This window comes from Nyctereutes procyonoides, unplaced genomic scaffold (assembly GCF_905146905.1).
Source record: "Nyctereutes procyonoides isolate TBG_1078 unplaced genomic scaffold, NYPRO_anot_genome, whole genome shotgun sequence".
Taxonomy (NCBI): domain Eukaryota; kingdom Metazoa; phylum Chordata; class Mammalia; order Carnivora; family Canidae; genus Nyctereutes; species Nyctereutes procyonoides.
In genome coordinates, this window is record NW_026575130.1 from 11,724,443 (window position 1) to 11,748,647 (window position 24,205).

At 37.3% G+C, this 24,205-nt stretch overlaps 1 protein-coding gene across 4 annotated transcripts in view; it reads right to left on the bottom strand.

Moving 5' to 3' along the window:
• NPNT (nephronectin) overlaps positions 1 to 24,205 on the bottom strand; it is a 75,916-nt gene that overhangs the window by 21,361 nt on the left and 30,350 nt on the right. For 2 of the 4 annotated variants that reach the window (XM_055342359.1, XM_055342360.1), the window contains 7 exons: positions 22,568 to 22,660; positions 18,073 to 18,165; positions 13,566 to 13,685; positions 12,123 to 12,242; positions 9,810 to 9,944; positions 9,398 to 9,520; positions 7,202 to 7,585 (listed from right to left, as the gene is read on the bottom strand). In XM_055342359.1, coding sequence (XP_055198334.1) covers positions 7,202 to 7,585; positions 9,398 to 9,520; positions 9,810 to 9,944; positions 12,123 to 12,242; positions 13,566 to 13,685; positions 18,073 to 18,165; positions 22,568 to 22,660 — 1,068 coding nt within the window. The remainder of the gene's footprint in view (positions 1 to 7,201; positions 7,586 to 9,397; positions 9,521 to 9,809; positions 9,945 to 12,122; positions 12,243 to 13,565; positions 13,686 to 18,072; positions 18,166 to 22,567; positions 22,661 to 24,205) is intronic. The other 2 variants (XM_055342361.1, XM_055342362.1) reach the window with 1 other exon arrangement.

The window sequence follows — 24,205 nt, forward strand, 5'->3', positions numbered from 1 at the left end:
TTATTACATGCCAAGCACTATGGTGCACCCCGTCATCTCATTTTCACAGCAGCTCAATGAGGTAGATACTATTATTTCCCCTTACAGATGAAGAAACAAAGGCATAGGAAGATTTCATAACATGGTCCAAATCACAGAGTGGCTATGAGCACAATACTTTTCCTAACAACATGATAGACAAATGTACATACAACTTACAAAATTTTTGATTTCTGCTTTTGGTTGCTTTCGCCAAGAATTCAATTTGTACCTTCCAGAGAGAACTATGTTTTTTTTCTTTGCCAGCTACCATAAAATCAAATTAAAATATAAATCAAAAATCTTGAAAACTTTCAAAATTCACAGCACCACATCCTGAGCTGTAAGCAGTGACAACTCACTCCTTCAAAACGCTAGCAGAAATGGAATCTTCAGGGAGACAGCGGGCATCTTCTCAGGGTCTCCCTAGAGCCTTGCTGTTTACCAGAAAGCAAACTAGTTTGAAGACCTTTTCACCCCTCAGCAGAAGCAATCTTTTTACTCATTACCACAGAGAATCAGAAGAGAGATCCTATTTTCATGACTAAGAACAATGTGATCACACCAGCCACAGACTCTGTAAAAGCCACAGAAGGAAGATGAGAGAAGGAAATGGTACACAGCACGCAGTGGAGCAGCGATCACGAAAATGGAAAGTTTTCTTTGTACTGCATGGTACTTGGAATTCCAACACATTCTCAGGATCTACAACAACAAAGCAACAATGAGTCTGGATCTCTGACAAGGCGGCTCATAAGAGCACCTGATACACATTACATTATGTTCTATAATCTTTATTCGGCAACACTTCTTTATGTGAGCCAGATGCTTCATGCCACATTTTAGGCACAATTGCTCCATTGAAAACATTCCACATCTGGGCAGGCCCGGTGCTGTTTAGCGCCGCCTTCAGCCCAGGGCGTGATCCTGGAGACCCGGGATCGAGTCCCGCATTGGGCTCCCTGCATGGAGCCTGCTTCTCCCTCTGCCTGTGTCTCTGCCTCTCTCTCTGTCTCTCATGAATGAATAAATAAAATATTTAAAAATAAAATAAACAAAACAAAACAAAACAAAACATTCCACATCTGGCTTGTTCTGTCTTCATTCAAGAGACACTGTTCTACTGGTTGGAGCTCCCATTATGGTTTAGAGAGCCCTGCTGTTCGGTGTGGTCAGCAGACCAATGGCATTACTTGTGAGCTTGTTAGAAATGCAGACTCTCCAGTCCTACCCTAGACCCACTAAAATCAGAATTTGCACTTTAACAAAGTTCCACATGACTCGCACACACACTGAAGACAAAGAAGTACTTCCTTAAAAGGTCGGATTTAGTAAACGTGTGGTAGGGATTAGGAATCTCCATTTTAAATAAGCATCCTAGATTATTCTGGTTCAAAAGAGCTTCTGACAGCTCTTTGAAAAAAAATCTGCTGCCTAGTCCAAATGGTATTATATTCCTTGCAGTAACCTGAGCTTCCTAGCTAAAACTGGATATACTGGACACACTCAATTGTAAAGACAATTTTGAAAAGTTAAAAATAGAAGTTAATAAAACCTTTAATGCATTTTAAAAAGCCAGTATGTTCTAAATAAAATATGCGAATCAGAATTCCATTGGGTACTTTTTCAAAACACACAGCTCACTCTCTCCCTGGGGAGAGTGAGATTCCATGACCGCTGATGCCTCTCCTAAAGAATCACTACTAGAATAAATAACAGTGACCAACAGCAATGGGAAGAGTAAACATCAGAGACTGAAGACAACAAAAGGACAAGAAAAATTATCACAAGGACCACAAACTGGACAGATTCACAATTACTAATTTGTTCTTTATTCTTCCAAACTTTTAAATTCACCCAGACATATGCAGACATCTATTTTATATCTAATTGGGGTCAAATGGTATATACAATTCTGTATATTCTTCTCATTTGCCCTTTTTTATAACATCAGTATTCTCCCAAAGCACTAAATATTTTCCAAAAAACATCACTGCATAGTATTTCATGGTATTGCTAGACTAGAATTGCATTTTTCCCTAAGTTCCTTTACTTCAGATTCTCCATAATTTTTTTTTAATTTGCTTTGGGATAACTCCTACCTGTTCTAATACTAGATTTTTGTCTTTGGTGCTCAGTTTCCAACTTTTTATCAATCCCTGTAGCATATCTCTGGTGTCCAAACAGGCATCCTACCAATTAAATCTTTTTCTTTGCTCTAGGTCTGCCCAGCTTCTTTCCACTCTCCCTTAACCCCTCTACCAAGCTCTTCCAGAGCCCAAGATCAAACCCACTGGTCTCAGAAACCAGGCAGATGAAAGCTAATAATGCACAGTAATTTGTCCAAAGTCAAATAACTCATAAATAATAGAGGTGAGAATAGAAATTAAATCTTCTGGTTCAATGTTTTCTCTCCTAGGTTTCACATGCCTCAACCTTGTTTTCATATTTCCTCTTAATGCCTTTTCATTATTTCCCTACATCATGCTCAAAATCTGGAGGTATATTGGAGTTTTCTAGAGAATATTTTTCTTTTTCTTTCTTTTTTTTTTTTAAAAGATTTTGATTATTTACCTGAGACAGAGAAAGAGACAGAGACAGAGACAGAGAGAGAGAGACAGAGACAGCATATGCTGGGGAACAGCAGAAGGAAGGAGCGAGAGAAGCAGGTTCCCCACTGAGCAGGAAGTCTGACGTGGGGCCTGATCTCAGGACCCTGGGATCATGACCTGAGCCAAAGGCAGACACTTAACTAACTGAGCCACCCAGGTGCCCCAGGAATGTTTGTTTTCAATTACTAAACTAAGCTGTATTGGGATAAGAAAAAGACCATAATGTGAAATAACTTTTGATCATTTGGGGACAAACTATCAGAATCAACAAGTTAAATTTAGCTAGTTCAAACATTTGAAGAATAACTTAGATTAATAAAATGTTGATTCCAACATAAAATTTTATTCTAGCCAATAAATATTTTTGAGTGCCTACTATATCCCAGCCATTGCGTGACTGTTTCAGGGAAAAACATCTGGGGAGTAAATGGCTGCTCACAAATCTGCACCATAATATACTTGGCAACAGAGGGAAATGATTTAGATTAGAAAAAACACGTTTAAAGAAATTCCGCTTACAGTCACTATTAGGTCAGATGTGACTGTTATGTATCTTTGGACCATTTGGGACAGATGTGAAAAACAAAATGTGTGGTAGGGATTAGGAATTACCTGTGATTTGTTAGAAATGCAGGGTCTCCAGTCCTACCCTAGACCCAAAGGGGAACCCAAAAAGATTGCTAAGTGGGTTGAAAACAGTCTGTCTCTTTCTCTCTCTCTCTCTTTTTCTTTTGAAGAACAGTCTAAGAGGTTTATGAAATAGAAATTACCGAGTCCAAACAAGAGACAGTGTAGTAATTTCCAGAGAATGTTCTTTGAATACATGGAGTGTGGGGTCTGGAGACACTGACCAGCTGTGTCCATCAGCCACAATTATCTGACACTACTGCACTGGTATAAACTACAATTTCAAGAATTTAGATTAAACATAAGAAAGAATATCCTAACAGTAAGATGGGTTATTGTGAGGGACTTTAGTCACCCTTAGAGATTTGGGATATAACTGGGATGATTTCTTTAAGTTAACATAATAAGGACATCATACTTGGGTAATTAATTGATGTTGGTTTAGATGAAAGTTTTTAAGCCCCAAATTAAAATGTGAAAAGGCTGTATGATAATCATCCCATCTGGATTGCTTATTTGAAAATTTAAACTTTTTTTTTTTGTTTTGAACCCCCCCCCCCTTTTAAGATTTTATTTATTTATTCATGAGAGAGAGGCAGAGACATAGGCAGAGGGAGATGCAGGTTCCCACAAGGAGGCCAATGCAGGACTTGATCCCAGGACCCCAGGATCACGACCTGAGCCAATGACAGATGCTCAACTGCTGAGCCACCCAGGAGTCCCTTGAAAACCTTTCCTTTGTAGTAGTAAAAGGACTAAAATTCCAGCTTCAATGATACTTTGTTTACACACCTACAAGAAATGTTCTTTTAAGGGACTCTTTCTTAAATCCTTCTCACATTAAAAAGATGTGCCTACCTTCACACAGGCCAACTTTTAACCAATAAAATTACAAAGCAAAAATTATTTGAGCTAGTCAATATATAGCTAGAGACATTATATCTAAACTGACATCACTTGCCTTCTCATTCCTATCAGATTTTCAGATTTAATAATCCACTGAATACAATGCCAATCTCTAAAAAGAAAGGAGGAAGGGAGGGAGGGAATAAAGAGAGGATAATGGTGGTAAAACCACAGTGAAAAACTAAGGAACAATCAGAAAAGAATATTTTTTAATTCTTAAATATAGATTTAATGTGTTATACCAAACTAGCTTTTATATGGAAAATCTGATTATATGATGATAATTTATTTTAAAATGCTATGAGTAATCTATCCATTCCTTTGTTCCATAACTAATGTTCAAGTGCCAATTATGAGCCAGGCATTATGCTAGGTTCTTGGGATACACCAATGAACAAAACAAAGATCCCTGCCCTCAAAAAATTTGTATTCTAGTAGGGAGATCCATCGATAGACATAATAAGTAAATAATACAATTTATTAAAAGGTAATAAATGCTATTTAAAAGAGAAAGGCAGTAGAGAGGAGTGCTGCTGGTGGTTGGTAGGAGTCACAGTATTGAATACAGGGTATTGAAAGTCATAGTATTGAATATGGCCTCCCTGGTAAGCTGACATTTGTATAAAGAGGTGAGAGAGTGAGACAAGCTGAGAGCTGGGGAGAGTGTCCCAGGGAGAGGGAACGGTTGGAGCAAAAGTCCTAAGATAGAAACAGTTTGAGGGTCAAAAGGGACAGCTGTCTGGTTTTCTCCTCAACCCCCCAGGGTACCAGTAGGTTACTGCAGATGTTGGGCTGCTCCTACCTCTGTGCCTCTGATGTGTGTGGTCCCTATGAACTACAGTATTCACCTTTCTTCAAGCTCTTCACCCCTGTCCACCCTAACTTCCTGCCCAGAGACTGATTAGATGCTCTCCTCCCATAAGTTGCCATACAAATCTCTCTTAACATGGTATTCCAGTTATCTTCTGGGCGACCATCCTTCCCACTAGATTATTATACCCTTTCTGTTTAATCTTTGTAAATCCACTGCCTAATTTGGGGTCTGGAATTCTAAAACACATTCAAAAGTGTTTACTGATTAAATGAATGATTAGATTAAAAGTTAAATAGGATGTGATATAGTTAGGTTTCCCATCTCTGAGTTTTTTTTTTTTTTAAGATTTTATTTATTTATTCATGAGAGACAGGCAGAGGCACAGGCAGAGGCACAGGCAGAGGGAGAAGCAGGCTCCATGCAGGGAGCCTGACTCTGCCAGGCTGCCCAAATCTCTGAGAGTTTTTGAGTAAATCTGAACATGTTAGAATTCTTACACTGGATAGGAACTGAGATCCACTATATGACTTTGTGATATTATACACACATTGTAATCGGCCCAGCTGACTGCCTTTTATGCAGTTCTTTATAATATTTAACAATAAGAACATATGATTTATACTTTGTACAGCTAATTCTTTTTATGTCTCATTATTATTCAAGGCATGGTCTATGATTCAAATGTCCTCGTAAAGAGTTTATTAAAAACGTGCAGAAGTAAACCCAAGCATAAATGGTCAACTAATATTTGACAAGGGAGCTAAGAAAAGATAGTCTTTTCAATAAATGGTGCTGGGATAATTGGATATTCACATACAAAAGAATGAAAGTAGACCCTTATCTTATATAACATAAACAAATTAACTCAATGATTAAAGACTTGAACATAAGATTTGAAACCAGGAAATTCCTAGAAGAAAACAGGGAAAAACTCCTTGACATGGGTCTTGGCAATAATTTTTTGACTATGAGACCTAAAGCAAAAGCAATTTAAAAAAAAATGGGATTGCAACAAATACAAAAGCTTCTACACAGCAAAAGACACCATCAACAAAATGAAAAGACAACCTATGAAATGGAAAAAAATATTTGAAAACAACATTATCCCATATCTGATATGGGACTAATATCTAAAATACACAGGGAATTCCTATAACTCAATAGCAAAAAACCCCAAGTAATCTGATTAAAAATGAGCAGATGACTTGAATAGACATTTTTCCAAAGAGGACACACAGATGGGCAAGACACATGAAAAAGGTTCAACATCACTAATTATTAGGTAAATAAAACCACAATGAGATATCTACTTTGTGTCTGTTAGGACCAGCATCATTAAAAAGACAAGAGATGATCAATGCTGGCAAAGAAGTGGAGAAAAGAAAATGAGAGAACCCTTATGCACTGTCAAAAGGAATGTAAATTAGTGCAGACACCATGGAAAACAGTATGGAGGTTCCTCAAAAAATTAAAACTAGAACTACCACATGATCCAGCAATTCCACTTCTGGGTACTTATCCAAAGAAAATGAAAATACTATGTCAAAGATAAATCACCACTCCTGTGGTCACTGCAGCATTATTCACAATAGCCATGACATGGAAACGACTTAAGTGTCCATCAATGGACGAATGGATAAAAAAGGTGTATAAATACACCTTTGTGACGTATACACAATTCAGGCTTTAAAAAAATGAGAAGATCCTGCCATCTGAGAGAATATGGATACACTTGAGGCATTAAGCTAAGTGAAGTAAGTCAGACAGAGAAAGACATATACTATATACTCTCACATTATTATAGATAGAATCTTTAAAAACTTCTAGAAAATGATCAGATCTGTGATTACTAAGGGTGCTGGGTAGGGAAGGGTGAACTAGAGGAAAGTAGTCAACAGATACAAAGCTCCAGATATAAGATAAAGAAGTACTAGGGATATAATGTACAATGTTATTACTATAGTTGATACTACTATAGGATTTATATGAAAGTTGTTAGAGTAAATCCTAAGAGTTCTAATCACAGAAAAATCTTTTTTCTTTTTACTTATGTGAGATGATGGATATTAACTAAACTTATTGTGGTAATCATTTCCCAATATATGTAAGTCAAACCATTACTCTGTACTCCTTAAACTTTATATGGTGCTGTATGTCAATTACATCTCAACACAACTGGGAAAAAAAATCCTCCAAAATATGTGCTAACATATATATGACTTACTGAACACATCTCCTCTGGGTTTCTGAGGATCTGTCTGTATCCTGTTATCAACTGTAATCCATCTTGAAGATGTAGTGGCAACTGGTGCTACAGGGGTCAGTTTGGCACTTGGGCTTTCTGGAGCTGTTGCTGGTGGAGATGTTCTGAGTTCTGTGGGTGGAGGTGGGGTAGGCTCTGGTGCTGGCCTTGGTGTAGGTCTTGTTGTGGGTTTAGAAGTGGGCCTGTTGGTAATAACAGGTGGAATATATGGTGTCTTCAGAGGCCACCTTGTACTTCCAACATCAGGAATCCAATTGCTGTGTCCTCCATCACCCTTTGAAATGGTACCATTTCCCTTTGGTACATGAATTGGACCTGAAGGTTCAATCATGACTTTTGGAATATCTGAAAAAGTCAAAAGATTCAAATTAGTGTGTAACCATCTCTCACTAGAAGTTTGGTCATGGAATCAAACTGTGAAAAAACACCTTAAAAAATGTCATGCCCACTAGGCTTATTTTTCACATTTAGAATATTCCTCTACCATAAGTAATGCTGCTTTTCAAATAACAACTATGTGTATATATGAATATGTATCTATATAACTTATTTATACCTATATATCTTACATAGATACATATTCATACACATATGTGGATATATGCAAAAAATATATTGGTATTTCTATAATGGATATATATTATTTACAACACAAAGAATTTCAAGTATTTGTAAAATGGAGACAACAATCTTTGAGATTTTTAAAATGCAGAAACATTCTACGTTTTCTTAGAATATGAGAACTGTATGTTCAGAATCTAAGTTAGGTGTCCCTAGAGCACACATTATTAGAAAATCATGTTTTGATTGTCTAAAGATTAATACTTTTCTCTTCCATACTCTATATAAATTCAACTCATGTAAAACATTTTCATTAAATGTTCTGTATTTTTTTAAGGATTTTATTTATTTGAGAGAGCACAGCAGGAAGGGCAAAAGGAGGGGGAAAAAGAATCTCAAGCAGAGTCCGCACTGAGCAAGGAGCCAGACACAGGGTTCAATCTCATGATCTTGAGATCACAGACCTGAGGATCATAACCTAAGCTGAAACCAAGAGTCAGATGCTTAACTGACTCAAACACCCACCTAAATGTTCTGTGTATTTTTTAAAGTTGGTTTGCTTTCCCCTTACTAATTGCTTTATACAATTGCTTAAAAAAAACTTCAGAAGTCACCATGATTATCTGTGGAATCTTTTTCTGTGATTATCTTCACCAAAAGGAATTAGTATTTAATCTTCCTGAAATGATATACTCTAGGCTAGGAGTATAACTACATGGCCCTTCAAAAATCCTTTAATCTCTATGATTTTATGGCTCATGATTTTCAGTAAATATTTTATTCCAAAACTTTAAAAATTATCTATTGTCACATGAAAGGTATGCTAAATTGTGGCCTTTAATTTGTAAAACTTTCATCTTGGAGGTTATTTTTTTCATGTTTATCTACTAACATAGCCATACTCCAAACAGAGCTCGTAAGGATTTAAAAAGCAAAACAGTCCTAAACTTAGAGAAAATAAATATCAGAATGATTTAATAGAATTAGGAGACCTAAAACAGAGGAACAAAAAAATATAATATATTCAGATTTTCCCTTTGTCATAATCGAATGCTAATTTATTTCTGACTATAACAAAATCAAATTCTCAGGGATAGCCCCATAATTTCTTGCCAGCCAAAGGGAAGCTTCTGAGAGATTTTAGTAAAGGAATTGAATGTTTTAAGATTAGAATGTATTACTCGGTCCTTAATTTTTTTAAAGATTTATTTATTTATTTATGATAGACATAGAGAGGAGAGAGAGAGAGAGAGAGAGAGAGAGAGAGAGAGAGAGAGAGAGGCAGAGACACAGGAGGAGGGAGAAGCAGACTCCATGCCGAGAGCCCGACGCAGGACTTGATCCCGGGACTCCAGGATCGCGCCCTGGGTCAAAGGCAGGCGCTAAACCGCTGAGCCACCCAGGGATCCCCTCAGTCTTTAATTTTTAAAAAATACCTGAGCAAGTGATTTGTAGAAAATACAGATTAACATTATTAGTTATAAAAAATATACTTTTCTGATAACTAATCTTGTTCTTCCTTTTCCCTAGTAATGGCCTTTGTGTAATCTTGTATTTCCTGCTAGAAGTCAAAGCTGGGAGATGAGCATTACTCACACACACAGTTCAGTCCGTCCCCCTGGTATCCATCTTTACATTTACACTTGTAGGATCCGTGTATGTTGTAACATCGAGCAAAGCGGCTGCACTGATACTGACCAAGAGAGCATTCATCTATATCTACATCAGGAAGTGGAAAAGAAGTTATTTATTTGGAAGATATGTATGATGCCATCAAAAATATATAGTTTCCAAAAAAATTTTTTGGAAGGGCCACATAAAACCAGCAGATAAACAGAAGAAACAAAGGACATACGCATCCAGAACTACCAAATGGTTGCACTGCACTTCTGTTCAATGTAATGCCAGTACCCTCTGCTGCCTCTGACATCCCCACCACCACCACAGTGAAGAGATCTTTCCACATCACAGGAAGAAGCAAAACAAAGTGATGGCTGAGGTTCATTACCGTGACACTGATATTTCCCTGCAATGTACATGAGGTCGAAGCCTTTATGACACTTGCAGATGTAACTCCCGAAAGTGTTGACACACTGCCTAAATCTAGGGCAGGAGGCTCTTCCAGTAGCACATTCATCAACATCTAGAAACAGAAATCAATTGTGCCTTAGAAGGCGCAACAGCATGTTCAGATGGAACAGATTTTAAAATAAACGTCAGCAAACGGTTGCCTGGCACAGAGCAGCTCATCATAAATGTTATCCAGCTGGTTGCCCCAACAGGTGACATAAATTCCACATCTCCAAATTTCAAAGCATCCTCCTGACGGGAGCTTTCTGGCATCTCCACAAAGACTGCACCTCTATCTACCAGGCACCCTTAACAACCCCATTTCCCCTAAACTCATATCATCAGGACCAGTTAATCAGGCCTAGTCTTCTCTTCATCCCCTACCATTACCCTAGCTACCATCTTCCAGGTTTGGCTGTTACAAGAGCCTCTGAACTAGTCCTTTCCCTGCCAGTTAACCCCTCTAGAACATTCTCATTCAACTGTCACAATGTTTTATTAAAACTTAAGATTGGGGGCAGCCCAGGTGGCTCAGGGGTTTAGCGTCACCTTCAGCCCAGGGCCTGATCCTGGAGGCCCGGGATCGAGTCCCACGTTGGGCTCCCTACATGGAGCCTGTTTCTCCCTCTGCCTGTGTCTCTGCCTCTCTCTCTCTCTCTCTCTCTGTGTGTGTGTGTGTCTCTCATGAATAAATAAATAAAATCTTTAAAAAAAAACCTTAAGATTGGAATATTAAAACTCCTCAACTCTTTCTACTTGCTTTTAATTTTTTTAAATTACTTATTTAAAGAGAGAGAATGAGAGAAGGGGGGAGGGGCAGAGGGAGAAGAAGAAGCAGGCTCCCCTGCTGAGCAGGGAGCCAGACATGGGGCTCAATCCCAGGACGCTGGGATTATGACCTGAGCTGAGGGCAGATGCTTAACCGACTGAGCCACTCAGGCACACCTTCTACTTGTTTTTTTAAACTAAATCCTCATTCCTCATGATGTCCATGAACACCCTGCAATAACTATGTAGTCCTTAGGTACCTCACCAGTTAGATGTCAAGCCACTGCCCTCATGCTCACTCAGCACTGAAGCCACACTGGCCTTTCTTCCTAAACCTCACACAGGCCAGTCTCTGGTCTCTCACTGCAGCACCCTGCACTATTTCCACCTGCTCGGTGATTATCCACATGACCAGTGGTCCAGGTCTTACTTAAGGGCTTTCCTTGACCATTGCTTTCTAAAATAGACCCTTTGTGATTTCCCCTTAGTACCTCACATTAACATTTAGCATTGTTCATAATTTTATTAGATATTTGTTTCTTTTCTGTTTTCCCCATTAGAGTATCAGCTTCACAAGGATCAAAATCTTGTCTGCTTTGTCCACTACTATATATCTTAGCACTTGGCACAGCGTCTGAAACATAGAAAGTACTAAATAAATCTCTCTTGAATCACTACCTCTATTCGTTGAGTATGTACTACATGCTAGGTACTCTCCTCAGCCCTTTGTTTATTTTAAAGATTTTATTTATTTATTCATGAGAGACACACACACACACAGAGACAGAGACATAGGCAGAGGGAGAAGCAGGCTCTGTGCAGGGAGCCCGATGTGAGACTCGATCCCAGGTCCCCAGGATCAGACCCTGGGCCGAAGGTGGCGCTAAACCGCTGAGCCACCCGGGCTGCCCTCCTCAGCCCTTTGTATACATAATCCCATTCAATCTTTCCTTACGATGATGGTTCTATGTGGCATTACTCCCATTTTAAACATGAGGAGACTCAAGCTCAAAGGGAAGTCTCTTGCCTCAGGTTACGTATCAAGCACATGGCAATGCTAGATTTGAAATCAAAGCCCAGACTATTAACCACAATCCTATCCTGTCTTCCCAATTGACAGGGAAAAAAAATCTAACTCTAATGCAGTAGGTACAATCTAGCCGTGCCTACCTATTCAGCCTTAGCACTCAATGCTCCCTTCTGCTCTTCTGCTTTCCCCAGATACTGTGCTCTTTTAAATTTCAGAGTCCTTGCACATGGGGTTTCCTCTTCCTGAAGCTTCTTCCTGTCCCTCATTTTTAGGGAAACAAGGTCTGCATCAACCATTGAAGAGAGAGGTCCTCTCGAGACATGTGCTATCTTCTAAAGGTTAGCCAATTGCCTGATGTAGGCAGCTGCCTCTGTTCCTTACTCCCATCATCTTTCACTTTCTCCTTTTATCCCAGAGAGGCTGGTGACAAAGATGCTTGATTTTACAACTCACCCACACAGGTCCTCCCATCAGGAGCCAGCTGGAGGCCGGGAGAGGGGCACTGGCACCGGATCTGTCCTTTGACAACATCACAGCCATACTGACAGTTTGCCATGGAGCATGTCAGGGTACCTGGAAAGAGTGTGACTGGTTGATTCAGAGAGGCAGAGGACAAATTCTATAACTGAAATAAATGTATTTTGTTTTTTGTTTTTTACCAGGCACTGAATCAACAATGAAGACAAAAAGGCCTCAGTTATTCAACAGTCGAAAGACAGCCAAAAATAAGAGAGAGGCACAGAAAGACCTCACTCCCCCCCAGGGAGCAAGAAGATTAAGAAGTGAACCAGTTCTGTTAATATCTGAGGAAGACGTTTAATGCATTTAAAAAATGAAAAGACAAATATAAAACTTTATCTCACATAGATTATCTGGAAATGCTTCCAGTGGTCAAGGAAAGTGGAGGATTGAGGTAATTTTCTAGATTACTTGTGCTAAATTCTGGTCTTAACTAAAACATTCAATTCACTTTCTCAATCTCCCACTAAATTTTTCTAGGGACAGTAGGAGACTTCCTACCAGGTTGTATGCTAGAGGATTCTAACATCACTGCCACATGGTATTAAACATGAATTTAGCTAATTCTAAAGGTTCCATGTTAAATATGCAATGCTAAATAAGATTAGCTGAACTTTTTAATAAAATACAACCCAGTTAGAGATAACTGATAATTGCCTAATTGATAACTAGCTTACCAGATAACTCAGGAAAAATAAAAAGTCATCCATTGTCAGAGATCATATAAACACAAACTTAATTCAATGTTCAGCCTACAGAAAATTTCAGGGTACTGTCCATCTTAGAAACACACCCCAATGATAGTAGGAAAGCATGATCCATTTCTTTCTCACAAAGACACACAAAATCTAATGTTACTGGAATTATTTATTTTTTCTAATTGATGTACATTTTGTTTTTTAGAAAAGTGATAGCTTAGTCTTTAGACTATTATAAAGAACTGTAAAAGTGAAGTGAGAAGGTACTTATGAATGGTTTGCACTCAATCAACAGACCTGATGGATTCTCTACCAGCTAAGAGTTTAGTGTCTATGCTTATGAACAGCAACACAGTCCTTACATAGTCACTAATGTTCTTCTAGCTGGAACAGTTCTTGGCGCAGATAGAAGACAGGCAAAAATGTGTTGGGAAAAAGATTAGAAAATATATTTAGTTTTACATTTCTTAAATACCACTTCCAAATCAAATTAACACAGACACCCATGGTAATATAATGCTAGACGTGTAAAATGGGCAACTTTTATTTTCCATTCCTTAGGCACACATGCTCACATCCTGGTAAGGAGGGCCTGGGAGGCTATTTTCACACACCCTATCAGAGCACAGCATGAAATCAAGCCAGAGCACTTATAAAACAGTTAAGATTCTTGACATACTTGAGCAGGACCCATCTGGCATGAGCATATATCCGTTGAGACAGTAGCACTTGTAGCTGCCGTAAGTGTTCATACACCTGTGCTTGCAGGGCCGAGGCTTCAGGCCACACTCATTTAGATCTGAAAAGAGTGGAGGTTGATGCAGCAAATGAGAAGACCTCAATGCTAATGTCAACAAATTTAAAATATTTCTCTATATTGAAGAATGAGTAAGGAAAGTAGGACAAGCTATAGTAACCAGTAGTTAACATAAGAGATAGAGCATGCTTATCCCACCTTAATTTTAATGCTCGTTACTCTAGGGGTGACCAAGAGCTTTCTATCAGAAATGACCAAATGCTTTATAACAATGAGAGGGTTGTGTGAACTTCTGGAGTTTAGACTACACAGTACCTGTGGTCTCTGTCCACAAAGGACAGTTAGAAAAATTCTCCTCACAGACACATGCCTACCTTATCATCCCTACTATCCTCCTCATGGGTACAGCTCCTCTGCTATCTACCTAACTGACTCCAATACCCTCCAAATATCTGGGTTTACTACCAGCTTCATTCTGACTATGTGATCTTCCTCTTTCAATTCCTTCCACTCTGTTCTTAAAAAGATACTCTGTGAGCCTATCTCAGTTTACAGGAAGTAATTTAAAACATTCAACTGCTTTGACCTTTCCAGGAAGGCTCTATTTTCAGAGGGTAAAAGCTACATGAATTAGAGTGATCACTACTGTGGTTTCTCTTATTCAATCTTACAGATTCTACACTGATCTCAGATTAAAGAAGAAATTTCAGTTTCCTGCTTTACTGACGTATTCAAATCATAAACAAACCACCACAAAACCTACCCTCCCACATATTTTCATTCATTTGGCAGTTAAGAAAGGCATATGGAAATACTAACAAATGATACATAATGGACTATTATTATGTATTTTGGGTTTGTTTGGGTTAAATATCAACATAAATCAAAAACTCCACATAAGAATTTTCTAACCCAAGTTGAATACTGCTTCAAGTGAACCAAAACTAATAATGACAAACACTAAAATAGAAATGCCCAAAATATAGACTTCATTTTACAAAAATATGACATGTTTATTTTGTCCAGAACTTCCAGTGTTAGCACCTGATTAGATAATTTCATTATCTATTAATCCTTGTGACCAAATCAGAAATATAGATATATCTAGTGGCAAGATGTTTTAATCTAATCAAACTTAAATCTGACCTGCCCATTTATTGGAAATCTATATATTTCACTTAATTAAACCACCAAATTACATGGTTTTAAATCCACCTCATAACTATTACATTTATAAATGTTTTACTGACTTTCCAATTTGAGTCTTTTTTTTTTTTAACCTTAACCCAACAGTGAGCAGGTCCCCAGCTGGACAAATCCTAGGAAGGGTAAGTAAACTAGAGATCTTCAACATCTCCTTTGCTTTCTTCAATGTTTTACTTTCTTGTCTCGTGCTCAGTCAAGGGCATTTAAAACAGAATCACATCTTAAAATGTATTTTTAAAAATTTTTCTCAAGGAAAGTGCCTTGTAGGTTACAGTATCAACAAAATTTGATTTCTCCTTCTGTTAAATGAAGTAAAAATTTTAAATCAAGGAAGAAAGACAAAAAAATTCACTCTACCTCTCATATTCTTCTGCCTTGTATTTCAATATTTACTAAAAATTAGTCAGGGACTCTCTTCTCATGGTCTAAGAGAAGTTAGTTATCATTCCTAATACATCCATATATCCCTACAGATTCACACCTGGCTTTGGTTAAGTCCTGGATTGATATTAAAAGGTATTTAAATCTGAGCACATTATTAGAGAAAGGCTTTGTTTTAAATATTTTTTGCACTAAGCAAATATAGAACAGAACAGTACAAAAAAGCCACAGAGTAAGACTGAATTCTGTATCTTAAGGGAAGGATACTGATGGATAGAAAATGTATCAATTAAGAACCCTTAGGCTTATTTTTAAAGAACCACAGAAACTTCTGTGAGTTCCTGATAGAAACTGGTCAGAGGTTTGTAGCTCTAAGCAGCTCATATGTAAGGGACACTTATGCTGATGGAAATTTCTTTAGACACCCTGTCCATGAAATGAAGCTGAAGCCAAGTTGAGGCAGCTCTAGTCTCAGCCAATAAAGAAGCTCCCAAGATTGCTATGAGAGTTTTCGTGATCCAGACTGGGGCTGCTAGTGGTCTTCAGTCCATATTCATCCTTTCCCATGAGAAAAAGCACTTTGGGGTTAAGTATCATGAAATTGAAACAAAGTGAAAAACAAGACATCGTAATTGAAAAATAAACAAAAACAACCCCCACCTGGGAATCACTCTATGAAATACTATGGAAGAGGATAGAAACATGAAGCATTTGATGGGTAAATGTAGACATTTGTTGGCTCTTTTACTATTTATTAGTTTGACACATAAAGATCCAAATACATTGAAAACAGTTTGAGAAAGCTGTACTGTAACAGCTGGTGACAGAGTGGCGATACTCCCTGAGAGATGGTTGGGGTTGACATCTCCAGTGATTGCCATCATTACCCATCTGCTACAGGCATGTGTGTCCTAAAAACTTCACACTGACCCTTACAAAAACCACTGCAGAAATTATGAAATAGAATTCCACAATAATCCATGTTATCAATATTTACCAAATGTAAGACTTCTGCTAAAAGCAGGGAGCTTCAAAAGATTAAAAGCATCTGGTGTCCTGGTGATGAACTTTTTCTAAATTTTCTCCAGGGCTTCTAGTCTATTATTATTCTAACTCTATTTTCTTATTGACCTAATGCCTTATAAAATTGAGTTAATAAGTACTGCTTTCAAAATCTCATAGACTACTGATCTAGTAATGCCTGTGTTACTATCAAGTCAGAAATTCAAAAACATTTCCAATTCATAGTAAATTCTCCTATAATAATAAACAGAACAATATAAGGAACATGTTCCTTGATCACACTTTCTCAAATCAATCTTAAAAGCTGATATAAGAACATAGGAAAGAAAACTTTAGTGTATTTACTTAAAATCACTTTTATCTTGCTCTTTCTCTAGAAGTTTATAACACAAATTATAAAGAGAATCTATAATAAAATTAATGAGTTTTGTCATGTACCTATCTTACCACATCAAAGGTATCATTGTACAATTGAACTGTTTAAATTCTGAATGCTTTAATTATTATGTACACATTCTTAAAGAACGCCTATGACAGTGAGGAGTATATTTAAGCAGGTTGATGGATTCAGGAGCTTGGGGAGGTGGGGGGAGGGAGGAGAGTCAGAAGAGGGCTAGTCCAGAACAAAAATGCAAGCTGCACAGCATTGTAATTACATTTTAGGAAAAAAAGAATCAGAAATTTTATTAGCATGCAGACACTGAAAAGTAGATTGAAAAATCTAGCATAGATTCACTGAATAAGATAACCCAATGAATTTTTAAGGGAAATAATCTTTCATTCATTTAACACATTTGGACTTTTTTCTTCTTTGAACCTTAAACTGGGCAATGTCTCAGAAATTCAACCTTTTACATTTTATATGTCTAAAGTAGAGGTCACGGGCAAACAGATGTCAACTGCCATACTTTTTATTTTTATTATCAATGTTGAAATTAATCCTATTGTCCTAATTCTTTATGCAGAAGGTACACAAGTGCATTAAGTTCCCTATCAGCAGAGACAATAATTAATAATTTAAACTATTTTAATTCAATCATTCTAAGTTCCTAAGTCTATGAGTGGATGAAGCATATGATCTTCTAGAACAAAAACTGTAAAATCATGCTGCCACCTGACTTTTGTACAAAACTTTCCATCAAAATGAGAACATTAGTATTTTTGGTGTTCCTGTTCCCACACCAGCCCTGCAGGTGAATAGGGCAGAAATTACTCTCCCCCACCCCTATTAATAACTGGTTTGCTAAGACTCAGAAAGGTTAAATAACTTGCTCATAATCACACAGCCACTTAAAAACTATACGGAACCAGAACTTAGGCTATCTAATATTGCAAAATGTACACCAAAAGAAAGAAGTTAACTTATGGTCTGATTTCCAGGTAACTCAAAATATTCTGAAGGCTACGTACTCCCAAGGCTAGTCTTCAGAACATTTGCAAGAAGTGACAAAACTGCAGGTGGGGAAGAGGACTTCATCACTTCCAAAATCTAAGCAAGAGCCATCAAAACCCCAATCTCTGTTGCTTTGGAATTCCTGACTTCACCTATGAAAATAAAAGTTATTTTGCTATCTGATTTTTAGAAAACATTCTGAAACCCAGAAAAGAAGAAGAGAAGCAGTAAAAGGACAGTAGAGGCTCCAGACGTTTTAGAGCACAGAGAATCAGCAGCAGGTATTCCTGCCACTTCTTTAACATGCTCAGGATTCTGAAGGCTACGTACTCCAAGGCTAGTCTTCAGAACATTTGCAAGAAGTGACAAAACTGCAGGAAGCTGTGCAGGTGGGAGTGCAGACCACCTGAGATAATGCACGCTCACCCCTTGAAGGTAAACTTGTGGCTTGATGATCCAGGGGTTGCAAAAGAGGCTGTTCACTGCCTTGGTCAAGAGGAGTTGGGTAGAAGTGTTCATCTTCACACCAGGAAGAAGGTAATAAGAGTCAACTTTGAACTGATGTCATTTTTACCCCTAAAAATCTTTATAAGTATATATTAAACAATTACACAAAGTTGGTGGATTTAAAAAAGAATGCTTCACATACTTTTTAAAAATGGATTTCTAGTTCTTCCAGTTTCTCTTCTCAAAATTTGAATATCTGTTTTCCTTAAAATTTATCACAGTCATCTTGCCTCCCCAAAACACATGTACATTTTATAGACATGCATCATTCTCACACCAATCTTCTAGATCACCAAAGAAGAGGTGGCCATTTTTTAAAGCATTATTTTAGTCATCGACAAAGAAAACTCAGAAAACAGATTGTATGAATATTGATTACAATCAATCTGCTCTGTTTAGTGACAGTGAGGTCCTAAATATTCAACTTAAGAACTTTTCCTCTAATAGCTTAAAATACTCCAAAATTATACACAAATTTATGATTTGCATAAAGAGATTATTTAAATAAATAGCATGATATTTCATCAACGTTTTCATTCAAATGTAAGAACTTATGTTATGTTTAAGTCACATTTAGTAAGAATATACAGTAAGCTTCCTACAAAGAAGGTTAACTATTGCCATTATTAACTTACCAAAATACAAAAAACAAACAAAACTTTACCAAAATAGTGTAAGATATTTAAGACTCAAAAGTAGAGTCAAAAAGGCACTCACTCCTGTTTTAAGATTTTCATAGTATTAACAGCCAGTTAAACAGTCAAATTAAATGAACATTGGTTTCTGGGTTGAAGCCACACATCTTTCAAAAAATAAGGCTGTCAGAAATTACCTTAATACTAGGGGTAAGAACGGCAATCAACTTTCAGATTAACCTAGGCCACCAAAGTTTACTGTCTGGCTCTGTGCTACAACATACCGGTTCTTTTCTTGGGGTGAGGAATTCAACATATGAAACATAACCTTTGTCAAACATTAGGAATTGATATTTATAAATTATATCTTCTGAAATTATTATAAAGCACATCATGCAATAAAAAACCTGTCTTTCATTTCTGAAAATATGCAATGACAAGACATATTACACAATAAAAACATCCCCTGGGACGCCTGGGTGGCTCAGCGGTTGAGTGCCTGCCTTCAGCTCGGGGCGTGATGCTGGAGTCCCAGGATTGAGTCCCACATCAGGCTCCCTACACGGAGCCTGCTCCTCCTTCTGCCTGTGTCTTTGCCTCTCTCTCCCTGTCTCTCATGAATAAATAAAATCTTAAAAAATAAAAACATCCCCCAATGGGAAAGTTATAAAAAAATTTATTATCTGTAACAGTATCCCTTTTTGGCTGAAGGGAAAGAGAATTTGTATGGATACAGAGACTCAAAGAAGGGGAGACTATGCATGAATAAAATTCCCAGATAAAAACTTGGGGAAAAAAAGCAAATCTTGCCAGAGTCCGGGTTAGAATCTCATTGCTGTGAAAGGTATCGTATGCTGTACAGAATATGCTAATGATCAGTCCAAGCCTCTGATTTTATATGTGATCTAGCTACAGCAAATCCAGAAATGACTCAGAGGGAAAGGCAAGCACCAACAGCAGATTCACACTAATCTTGAGACAAGGCTGTTAAATTAAGCCAGTTCCAAAGTGGGCTTGCCCTGCTCTTCTGGCTGCCCCCCAGGCAGCTCTGAAAGCACTGGTTAAAAGCTTGTCATTTACACAAGCTGTTCACTTCACCAATCAAGTTTCCAGAAGGTTATTTCTTATTGTACACAACTTGCAACAAATCGTTTAGCAAATACTTGCCTTACCCAGAAACCAACTTGTAACCAAGAGCTAATTTCCAGTTCTGTTAAATCATATCAAATGTATTTCTTCTTAACACCTCTCTCCTCAAGAAAAAATACATCTGTTTGATTTCCCATATTTCTGAAGGATTATTTGCCAGTTTAAGATGTATGGCCCAGATAAAAAAGAGTCTACATTGATTTGCTATGTTATAGGCACAGAGGATTTGCTCTGTTCATGTTTCTTGGTGTCTCTCGACAGTTGTCCCACGTCCCCAGCTCCTTCACAGCCACCCGTCTCCCTGACAAGGGCTCTCAGTCCACAGATTCAGAGGCTGCCTAAGGTGCTGCCTGGATGCCTCCATGGAACCCTTACAATTAAGGTGTCCTGGACCAAGAACCATTACGTGAAACAATCATTCACTGAGCAAATATTTAATGTGCACGTAGCATGTGCAAGTCATTCTAATAATAGTTTTCAGGACTCAGAAATCAGAGACCATAAAGAGTCTCAAAGAGTATATAAATCTGCTCTCAAAGAGCATAAATCATGCCATTGGGAATTCCTCACAATTGCTTTTTTGTTAAGGAAGACAAAGAAAGAGATGATCAAAACATACAGGTTTACTGGAAGTTAAAGTTTTATATTCAAGATTAGACTTGAAATTACATTTTCAGTGTCAACACTATTTTTTGCAGCTATAAAATCCCGTTTTGCTACTAACGAAATCCTCTTCCCCCTAAGGAATATAGTTTTAGGAGGCAAGATTTCAACTCCGTATATTTCAATTTTTCTTTAGAGAAACAGGTATGCATTACAGTAAAAAGTACATGATAAACTGGTTTTCTGAAAACAGGAGATACCCAAAGATAGATCCTTGTTACAGTAATAGTTTCAGTGTCTTTGAAGCATATTAAAGTTGATGTAGCTCCTGCAAGCAAATAAATTTAAATGGGTTCCTCTGCAATCTCAACACTGGCTTATTATAATAACCTTCTTTGTATAAGTTCCTGGCATCAGGACAACAAGGCTTATGGCACTGACATATTAATGAAACCTCTGATGGTTTATGTTCTCCACTTTAAAAAAGGAAGCATGCTGGAACTCTCAGATGAACACTGATAACTCAATAATCAGAACCGGACATGTTACTACTTGAAAACTGAGACTGGGGAAGGAACGTCAAATGGATTTTTAAAGGAGTAAACTGAGATAACAAAAACTCTACTTACTTCAAAAAGACTACCCGGGTATGTTTGGTAAATTGCAAGTTAAAAAATATTATAAAGGAAGCATTAGAAAAAATTAATCAAATAACAGGTAATACAGAGCACACCTGAGAATAACAGTTTCTTTTACCATTGGGCCTGTCACATTTCATTAGCATGGATTTCATCTGATAGTTCAGAAACAATTCCTTATACTTTTTAAAACACCAGTGTTCTGGACGGCTGTGGAAACTATGCCCATAAATCACGAGTTTACATGAGACACATCAAGGAACATCAGATATTGAAGTACAAGACTGTTTCCACAATATCATCTCCATATCTGATGAGGTCAAGTAAGTTATCAATGGGACAGTCAGGCCCCATGTAATTGTTCCAACTGAAAAGGATAGAAAGGATTATTTTAATTTAAGAAATAAGTAAAAAATGGGCTCTTTTATCTTTCTATCTTTCTGGTGAAATCTAACCCCAGCTTTTCCCTATTTCTGGGTTTGTTTGTTCTTTTTTTTTACTGCTAATAATAGAACATGTGGGGTTGAAATGAATTAAAAAGACAACCTTTGTCCGATTTGTTAGCACAAGCTAGAAAATCACATTTGCAATAATATTTTCTCATCTAAGACTAAATTCAGAGAAAATATGAATTATATGGACAATAGTTCTAAGTTGACATACTAGGTCTTCTACCAACTAATCCTGTGAGCTTAGACTTACTATCCCTGATATCTCTTTCAATAAAAAAATAACAGGAAGCTATTACTTATCATTTAATTACCATAAATAGCACTCTCCCTCCTGACATTATAATAGATAAAAGATTGATAATATATATAAAATACCTGGGGCACTGTGCTAAATGTTTGCTTTTATAAGTAACTTAAAACAAAAATAAATTTGTCAAAATCATGTATCTCAGAGAACTTTGCAAACCAGTAACAGTTGAAGAGAATTTAATCTCAAAAACCAAAGGGTTCAGAGTTTGAAGGGACCTCAAAATTTCAAGTCAGACTTCCTACCTGACTTTGAGTACTGAAGGGGTTCCATCTCACCAGGGTCCGAGGAAGCTAACAATTTGCGGGGGCTTCTCAACTAGCTCGTGGAAGAAGAAAGACTAGCAGAATATAAGGCTTCTACTTTACTGATGCTGTGATTCTCTTCTTTAAAAGACATTTTAATTAGTATCAGTGACTAGGAATAAGAGGATGAAATTCTTTTAACTGTCCTCCAGTGAAGTGTATATTTAAGATTTACTACTATATTTTTATCTTTCCGAAAATGGCAGTTCACACAGTTTAGAAACAACAGCCATTGCAAAGTGGTTTGGCATGAGAACCTAAAACTTTCATATTAGGCAGAATTAGAGGGGGCTTATGATTAATTTGTGTCAGACTGTTTTCCTACCTTGATTGCAGGTTTTTCCAGCATATCCAGGATGACACTTGCACTTGTTGGGTCCAATACATTCACCATGTTTGCACTGTGGTTGGCATACAGCTGTGAAAAGAGGATGTGTTATTTCTAGGTCAGTAGAATATCAGCCATACAGCATCTATATCATGTGGTAGTTTGATTAATAATAGAGAAGACTAAGAACTTACAACAGGGTAGCAGAAATATGTAAAATCACTGTGCTTTGGAGTAGTAAGCATTGTTCAGACTAAATACTCTCACATATGTGTGTATGTGTATGTGTGTGTATCAATTGAATCTGATAAACTGACTAAACTCAAGTATAATGTTAAAATAGTTTTTTAAAAAAGGTAAAACTAAGAATAAACACAACTGATGTTTGTCAATAGTTACAATTTTACAGTAACTTGTGTCTGTAATTTCAAACTCGTTCCCCCAAATATGGTTTGAAAAGTAATTCTTAGTCCAAAGACGGGTATATATGAACTCCAGATAAATTTCCCACCAAATAATACTTATTGTACTAGAAATGCTATTTCTAGTATGAAATGGCTCTAAATGAAATAAAACCCAAAACTCACTATTTTTGGAACTTTCACTTAAGAGTACTGTGTCTTCTCGATCTTTCTTAACCCTAGGTATGGTACAATTGCCTTAACCCTTGCTATGGCCTCTCACAGGAAATAGGAAGTTCTATTTTACATTTATTATCTTCTATCAGCTGAGTTTGTCTTTCCTCAGGATTCCAAAATGCTATAAAACATCACTCAAAGCTTTTCAGTCTTTCATTCCTGCCAAGATACTAGTCAGAATTTATTCTGTTGATACACTGTTGATCCTCAGTTGAGGCTATCTTTGCCCCCTATGGAACATTTGACATAGAGACATTTTTGGTTGTCATACTGGGGAGAGGGTGCTTCTAGACTGGTATCTAGAAGATAGAATACAGGGATACTCTGAACATCCCATAATACTCAGCCCCCTCCAAAACAAATTATGCCGCCCAAAGTGTGATGGTGCCAGAATGAGAAACCTTGCTGTACACCAAATAGGCATAGGGTGCTACGCCAGATATTAAAATTGAAGAAAATTCATAGTATAGCACTCTCACTAGTCTCAGAGAGCTTATAACGTAGATGAAGAGACAAAACGATCATTTTTCACTTAGGCAATATTTGTTTATGAGCAAAATGGGTAGTACATATGAAATTTGTGAAGAAATCATCACATAAGCATATTCACAGAGATTTGTAGAGAAAGCCTCAGAAGAGACTTGAGTTGGTTCTTAAAGTATGAGTAGACAGAGAAGGCAAAGACTCTCCAAGGTAAGAGGAATTATACAGCAAAGTCGACTATCATTTACTCAGGGGGCACCAAGCCAGAGTCAAGCTAAAGAGTTAGCTGAATGTCAGTGGGAAAATGAGCTGTAAACAATCATAGGTGAGTGGGATCAAATGATGTTCTCTAAATTTCAGACTGAGGAATATATACTTCATCTACAGGACATGGGAAGTTTGTGAAGCTAATCATCATCTTCAGGAGAATGATCTGATAAAAATAAAAATTCTGGGGATATTAACCTGGTGGTGATATGGGGAATGGACTAGAAAAAGTCTAGTTGGGGATGCC